The sequence below is a fragment of the Temnothorax longispinosus genome, chromosome 8 (assembly GCF_030848805.1).
Source record: "Temnothorax longispinosus isolate EJ_2023e chromosome 8, Tlon_JGU_v1, whole genome shotgun sequence".
Taxonomy (NCBI): domain Eukaryota; kingdom Metazoa; phylum Arthropoda; class Insecta; order Hymenoptera; family Formicidae; genus Temnothorax; species Temnothorax longispinosus.
Window position 1 is genome coordinate 7,170,042 of NC_092365.1, and position 8,780 is coordinate 7,178,821.

General features: G+C 34.9%; 1 protein-coding gene across 3 annotated transcripts in view; it reads left to right on the forward strand.

Annotated features, from left to right (window-relative positions):
• The window catches only part of Inr-2 (insulin-like receptor-like), a 60,013-nt gene extending 51,311 nt beyond the window's left edge, over nucleotides 1-8,702 (forward strand). For all 3 annotated transcript variants that reach the window (XM_071786997.1, XM_071786995.1, XM_071786998.1), the window contains exon 12: nucleotides 53-8,702. In XM_071786997.1, the coding sequence (XP_071643098.1) occupies nucleotides 53-707 (655 nt within the window). In that variant the 3' untranslated portion in view covers nucleotides 708-8,702. The remainder of the gene's footprint in view (nucleotides 1-52) is intronic.
• Nucleotides 8,703-8,780: the final 78 nt, after the last annotated feature.

Consider the following 8,780-nt stretch of genomic DNA (forward strand, 5'->3'; position numbering starts at 1 on the left):
TTGCATATTTGAATGATTAAATGTGTGTAATTTTATTATTTAATTTAAACAGAGATCTAGAAATGGTTGCTCTACAAGATTTGCGGGAGGAAGAAATCGAGGGAGAAGAAGATTCACCACTACGTCAAGACTTTGGTGATTTTGCAAGTTTTGAGCCTTGCAGTATTAAAAATAACTTAAGTCCACGATATGGAGCAGATTCGTATGGCGAAACCTCAAAAGCTATTTCCAATTTCCATGACATGAATTCTACAAAAGTACCCAAAGCTGGATTCGATGAATTTGGTATCTCTGGAGATTCGCTCGTATCTAGTAAGGACACGTTAAACTCGCCTTTTGTAGACGGCAGCCTTAAATCAGTCAGAAGCTCGCCTTTTATATATAAGAAAAGTACTTCCCGCAGTAACGTAAGTCAAGGTTCTCTAGGGAAGCCTGGAAGTCCACAAAGCTTAGTTAAGCGAAATTTTCTCGATAGCCCAAATCCGTCTACGTTTCGGGACGATCCCGATTACGAAAATAGAAGTCCTGAAATCATGTCAGGCATCGACAAAAAGGAGATTACTTCTTTACATGTAGAATTTCCATCAGTGGACGTTATGGATATTCAGATCAATGGTGACAAAACGGAAAACAACAAGCACACAGGCGACTATATGAACAAATCGGAAACATTGAATAACGGTTACATCGGTAATACGGCTACGTAGCTTCGCTGTACAAAATTTTATCACTTGGAGTGAATTGGATATGAGTATTCCAACAAAAAGGCAGTGTCTGTGCCAAATTTATGAGCGTATTGGATTATCGTTTTGAAAGGATTACATTGAGCAGTGTTTTCTGTATATGAAAGGGATGTTAGTGTGTTCTAGCTAACATACGAGTTATACTCATAAGTCTATATTTTAAACGTCTAGACGTCTAACTAAGAGTACAGGTCCTAACAAACAAATGGAGTTTCCTTATACGGGTGTTACCATGTCTTAATTCCGTCTCTCTAAATGTAATTAATATTGCTACGCGTGTACAGCTAATTATATATTTGTTGCGCTGCGATGCATGTTGGAAACGAGCAGCGAATATATTTATATCAGATACTGTCTTTTTGAAGTTGTCGCTATAGTATATGTTAATATGGAGAGTTTACTTTACACTAAAGACGCCGTTATTGTGGAGTTATTATAGACAGTTGCGATTTAAGTAAAAAATCTTGAAATTGAACCGCTGAAGCATGGCGGTTGTCCATCGGCAATGCACATTATTATATCTACTGACAAGCATGTAGTAACTTCTCTCCCTATTAATTATCTAGCGTGTAAGCGTGTATCGAAGAATTAAGCAGGTTTATTATTTATATCATAGACTTTCTGTTTCGTTTTCAGTCGCAAGATACGCTTTTTGCGCAATTTCTGCTGTAACTATATTGTATAGCATTGGTTTATTTTTTCCCCGAGTTTATAGTAAATATGGTACACCAAAGTGGCAATTAGGTCGACTACCGCGTTGGTACGACATTTTGTTCACAGCAAAAAGACCACCTTTTATAAATTTTGTGAATTACGCCTAGTCGCCACTTTGCATGATTTTAAGCTTTGAACTCGTATAGTGATATAGATATGTTGGAAAGTATGTGTGTAGAGGGGGTGATTCAGAATAAGTGTATGGACTTAGCAAATATATCGCGTTCCTCTAATTTATAAAGTTCTATTATATTTATGTTTTCTACTATTGTTTTAATATTTTTGACTTTATTGTATCAGTTAATCTAAGAGTTCTGAATCCACCAATTGTTCGATACATAGTAGGAGAATTAGAGAGTAAGGATCCTTTTTTTTAAATTGAAAGGCTTTTTTCAGTAGCGACCGTACAATTAATGAGCATTTGCGATATAATTTGCAAAAAGTTCATAGCTTTTATTTTAATCTTTTTATATTGTAATTATGATGAAATCTTAAATGAAAACAATTAGTGTCTAATCTTTAAATTTAATATTAATATTATAATTTAATTTCAAAATTCTGACACGATCAAATATTATAAAAGTACGTATTAATTTTAACGGCGCCTTATCCTCGTTTCTCATTCTAGACAATCTCGCAAATATAGAGATCCAAAAAACAAAACGAAACAAAGCTATATGTATGTTTGAAAAGTTTCAGGGCTGAACAAATTAACGATCACAATAATATGTAAAAGAAATTCGACGTTCCGAATGTGAACTTTGTTGAATCTGATGCGTTAGATATTTATATGAAATGAGCAATAAGTAATTCTGTCAAAATTTCTTTTAGTTGCTATTGTGCTTCTGAAATTTTCCTGACATACCTTGTACATATTGACATAGGCTATATGCTATGTACGTAACTGTACTATTTCGTGGAGCTGGCACATGAAATCGCATTTTGCCTCCTACAATATGCCTCTTGTAATATCTTCCAACGAGGAAGGTACAGCATATTTCTCATTGCGAACCAATACCACTTTTCGACTGAAAGTTGACATATTCCGCAAAGATTCACCGTGCAATCTACAGTCATGAATTTATAGTCTCCATATCGTGCAATAGGATCATCCACAGTATTTATACACCGTAAACGGCTACAACAGTCCGCGGCGTAAGATATCGCTCTTATCGTTTCTGCGTTGCTCCACGAAATAAACTATGAAATTCAGAGGCATACACCATGCTTTTGAGTAGAGACGAGAGAACGTAGACTGTCTTAGAGCCCAGTGAGAAACAAGATTGACGACGGACGAGAAAAGGTTGAACCCGTGTAATCGTTACAGTCGCGAGATAAATAATATTGGATGAATCCTAATGAAATGAGGAAAGAGTTATTGTACGAGCAACGCAACGTAATGCAGTTGAGTCTAGACATAACGAGCCTCTAACACAAGACTGATTAGCTAATCCCACTATACATCCGTAATCTCTCAGTAAGTTAAAGATGCAAGACAAAATGGTAGAAGTTCCAGACTGTTCCATATCCGCAGACACACCCTCCTTTTGATGATTTATTTCGTTTGTTCTTACACTGCGCATTCGTTTGAAGGTATATTTAGTCCACTACGAGATTTATTAGTGCGATCCACGGTTGTTCCTACAACGTCGCGCGCATACGACCCATGCCACTTTGATTCGATGATTGCTCAGAGCAAATGCGGTAAAACAATATATGGGGTATCTGAAATCATTGTACAATTTTTCACAGATTTCTTGATGAAATTGCGTGTGATATTAATCTTTTGTCGATGCTATTTAGATGAATATTCCTCGTTGGAATCATTTAACTTTCAATATTTCGTACCCAATTTATTAAATGGTCACACAAAAATCAGATCTTTGTTAAAATAAAACACACAAGGTTTTTTCTTGTCATTTACACATACACACACATAATATCTAATAATATATATAAATAAAATTATTATTTTATAGTGCAATTCGAAATAAAAGAGTATAATTATATAATACATGTATACACGCTATGTTTTAGGCATTAAAATTTTATTTTATTATTTATTATATTTAAATGTAGCTCGCGCAAAATTTTTTCAAGTTTCTTCGGAACTAACCATTCAAAAACAGATCCCGAATTTATCAAAGCATTTTTTATTAAAAAAGAGTAACGTTTCAGTCTCAGGATACCCTATATATCAACGTGTAAAATACCAGTGACCTAATAGCAAATGTCTATTCCCAACATTTTGTAGAAATACATTGGATGTAAAGAAAAGACGCAGCGTCACAACTTGTGTACAGACATAAGATGAAAAAATGTAATTAGATAACACGCGTAAAAAGCTCAATTTCTGTGTCACCACTATTTTTTTAAGAAGTATCCGCTATTCAACCCCTTTTCTTCTCCATCGCTTTTAGCGATTCCAGACTAACAATCACACGATTATCATACTTACTCTTTTTTTTTTACACGCTCGGAAATTTTGTTCACTTCCAACGTGCCAAGCTAAGCGATGAGGCATTTATTTATCGGAATGCTGTTATCTCTGATTGCGAACGTATTCTGAACTTGACGAAATAATCGAATTTTATCGGGATATAGCGTACATAGAGCCTTGGATCACGGCGAACCTTTTTTGTCCTTCGCAACTCTGACGATTTCGTTTAACATAGACATATATTATACATAATCCGTTTATATATTATACATAATCCGTTTCTTCCTTTCAACTTCAACTTTTTTTTAAGCGGAATGCTTTGACGCGCAAAAACGCGCGTTTTGGAACGAAAGGTGGTAAAAATCTAAGTGCGCGTTAAATTCCCGGAGTTAAGCAGAGAAGGAACACGACTAACGACGGATTAATTATCGGCCGATGTATCGTAATAATAAGCCTCGCTCGTATTGTATCTAGTATAATAACAGACAAACGCAGTTAACGCTTAGACCATGTACATGTACTATATACGAAATAAGTATCGTAAGATTAACACGAAATGTTTCCTATATGGCCGCGAGTCTCCGTATTATAAGAACGGCGCGCGATCGCTAAAATTTAGGCCTATAGTTTAATAGCTCTGTAATATATTAGAGAGTAACTTGCAGATTTTAAGGTAGCACGTAATCATGTCTGGAAATCGTGTAACTATATAAAAGTGTGCAGAAAAGTGTGTGCCTGTGTTGACGTGCGTATCGATTGATTTGACAAGCGTGTGATCTGTTTAAACGTTATACGTAAATCACAAAGATTTGAGGGTGTCGGCCACGTGCCGATAGATCAATGTACATCTGTATCAATGTTGGAAAAGAATCGTGGAGTATCGGGCACGAAGCAGAGAAACGGCATTCACTTTATCGTTAAAAAACAAAAAAATTGAAGCGAGGCGCGAAGCCCCTGCGTCGCGCGAATAATCAAGTCCTCCGCTGATCTTAGACTGAAGCACATAACTCTAATCATCCTCGACGTCGAGAAACTCTGACATAGGATTACTCTATCTCGATCTGTTAATTTATTTGTATTTATTCTGTGTAAACGAGCGCAGACGAGTTTAGCGCAAACGCAATTTTGAGACGCTATCGATTAGTTGATATTTAACGCACCTGTTGCAAATATATATGAGCATTACACGGCGACTCGATTCCTTTCGCATCCGACATAATCATGCCCTTCGTATTTCGAAACTTGTTACATCGATACCTCACGATAGAATTCGGGAGACGCATTGATTTTTTTTTTTACATTAGGGAATATTTTGGTCCACGTTTTGCAACTCGATATTCTGTTATACACAATTCTTTTCTTACGGATAAATTTTTACGGTATATATCTAATAAAATAATCTTGCAGTAAAAAAAAGCCCTTATTATGAGGTTTCTTATTGTGACAGCAAAGATTTTACACCCACATGCTGTTTTTATTCAGATTATTCTTTTAATCTTAAACACCGTTCGCAATTCTGTTCACAATTCTTATCATTGCTATATTTATACAAATAATAGACGAGATCTCTGATACAATATCGTGTATATCTCATAGCGTTACATCAATATATTCTGATATATAATTTCAAACCATATTTATGTTCTACCATTCTTCATGTCACTTTACTATTTTTTCACTTTGCGAAATAAGTTACGCGACTGCTATAACTGCTCAATATTAGATTGCTCAAGTTCCGTGACAATGAGGTAATACCGTAAAATGAATAACATTACAATATAACAGAGTCCTTTTATTTTAACTGAATTCACACGAAACATTTTGTTCTATTTTATAGTCTGATTTTTGTCATAGATTTTATAGTACGATTTTACTTTCTATATAATAAGTTTTCAACATCACGTTAGTTTCATTCACAAAGATCACGTTAGTTTCATTTTAAAAAAAAGGAGTAAAAATACGTTTATAAAATTAGCAACAAATAGTAGGACCGCGTTGCGGAGTTATCCAGGATAATTGCAATCTTTTATATGTTCTTTTTATAGATTTAGATATTTCAAAGAAGACGTCACTTCAAAAATTAGTTTATTTTTTATCAGAGTTATACGTGCTTTTTAACGACATGTCCAATCGTTCCTATTGTATGAACACATGAATACTATTATTTTTATTAGATCGTATTACACGACAGCTGGTGTATACACACACACACACACACACACATGTGTGTGTATATATATATATATATATATATATATATATATATATATATATATATATATATATATATATATATATATATATATATATATACTGTTCCTGGTGGAAAAATGTTTCAGAATTTTTCATATTATTAATCAGAATTTCTAAAAAAATTTTCAGACTTTCTTAGAATGTTTAGAATTCTTCAGGCTTTTTTACAAATACGAATTGGAACGTTTTTCAGAAAAACTCAGACAAAATAATAATGAAATACTTCAGATTTTTCCCGCCAACACATCTTTGTAGAAATCTGAATAAATATGAGAAAATATATGTTATTTATCAGAAATTTTTATACACATGAATACTGAAATATTCCGAAAATCCTCATCCAATTATTTCTGAAAGTAGGTATCTGAAAAATTTTGTATTTTTTCAGAATTTTTCACAAGTCTCAATTCTTACAAATTTTCTGAGAAAATATGAGAAATTTTTTCATCATTTAATTATATGTTTTCTGTGCTTATCGTAGAACTATCACTCACAGAACATGCGCGCTTATTCAAATAAGTGTGCGTAGGTACACTTCAATTGTTCATTGTGTTCAAGCAGTATTACGATAGTATATATCACAGATATTTATTTTTAACAATTCTACACAGAATATTTTGTGTTTATTTAAACGACAATATTATCGTTACCTTACTCAAATTATCGAAGATGAATGGTCACACGCTATATAATGCTCAAACTGTTAATTTGCAAACGCAATACAGGCAAAATTGTCCAGACCACAATTTGCTATCAGTTGTGATACAGATGTGCAAAGATTGTATATATATGTATACAAATTCGGAACGTTCCTTTTTTTTTATCTCCGTTTCTCGACGATGCTTTGCGCAACAACCTGTTTTGCGGATTCAGCCTGCAAATGCTTGTGCTTCAATCGATTTTTGGCTAAAACACGCAAGTATGCGAACGAATTATATGGCGAGAGTGTTATGTGATGTTGGACTGTAAAGGATGAATGATGAACGGAAGTATGTTTATAAAAGTATGTTTTAAATAAAGTTAATGCACATATATTAGTCGACAAGACGCGTATGCGTTCGTATGCAAAGCTTCTCAATAAAAAAAAAGCGCGAATGTAAAAAAAAGAAAAAACGAAGAAACGAAATACTCGTTTTCCACAGGTTTAATGCCGAAGAATATTTTATCGTTAACATCGATCTCTATGGAGCTGATGTACGCTTGTGTCCTTCTGTTAATTATCATAGTCGTTAGATGGATTTATTCACCTCTGATGCAATGTTAACGCGTATAAATAAAATAATTACGTCCTCGTAAAAGGGCAGTAAAGGGATACCGAATCAAAGATTAGCCTATAATGTCTTGTAATAATCGCGTGCGTGATGCTGCGACCACGATACGCGATATACTTATCGTTTCACGATCAAGTGTTGTTCAGTTGCCGGTTTTGAAATACAGATCGATTAATATATCTATAATTAATATTATTTAATGTAAAGTGACATAGGTCGATTTTAACAGAGTTTCCAAGAGGCGCGGATTTACCATACCACTTTGAAAATGTGTGTAAGCAACCCGTGCGCTGTATGGAGGAATACACTTGAATACCATGCATATTACGAGGGCAAACCATTTGTATAGAGATTCTTTTGAGTGATGCACAAACGTTAGTGTATATTTTCCTTTTTGAACTTGAAGCAAACGCCACTGCCACGATGAAAGATAAACCTACGAGGAAAAAAAAAGATACATTATGAATGAAGCATGAGCGCGCAACATCAGTAATATCATCGAAATTGGATCCTCGTCTCGCGTGATTCGCGTCATCTTTAAATCCTTCATTATTCTACGATAATACGACGTGTCGTGCATAATCGCTTGTATACTTGTAATTTTGCGCGTCGCCATGTAACGTCATCAAACGCATTACACGGAAATTTAAATGATTCCTCGCTGTACGGCGCGACGACGATAGCGTAGCAGATAATTGGGTGTTTTAGCGCACTAACAAATTAGCAAGGCATCATTTCTTTCTAGATTAAGGATAATTTTTTTGTTGCGCGCGCGAATAGTGCGACGATTTTCTGTTTATCTTTTTTAAGTCACGTCTTTTAGCGCCGCACGAACGTGTGTACGGGGGATGTAAAATGATGATGAAACATTCGTGCGGACGAAGAGCACGAGAACCGAAGTCACCTCGGCCTTGGTAACGAGAGCCGATGGTTACCAGGCACAACCATTGCTGCGGATAGTCGTAGATGTAAACATTTAATTTGTAACATCATTGTACGAGTATAGGACCGCGCTATGGAGGGGCGACGATTTCTCGTATGTCACTGTATATCTTTAACTGTCTCTTCCCCCTCCTGTGTCGCGGCATCCCCTCGAAGGTATTGATGTGCCCGCGCCCGGGGCAATGCTTGACAAATTTAGATATATCCGATTATCTTTACATTAAAAATTGTATTTACTATTATTAACTATATGATACGCGCTGTACGCAGAGGAAGAGAAACAAACTTTATTTACCAAATACCAGTTTTTTAATAAAAAATCTTTTTGTGAAGGAAAAACATTGAACGCCTGTTACGCAGTTGAAAAATTCGTGTTAAATTTAACATATATTGCATGTCCCAAATGGTCCACTCAAA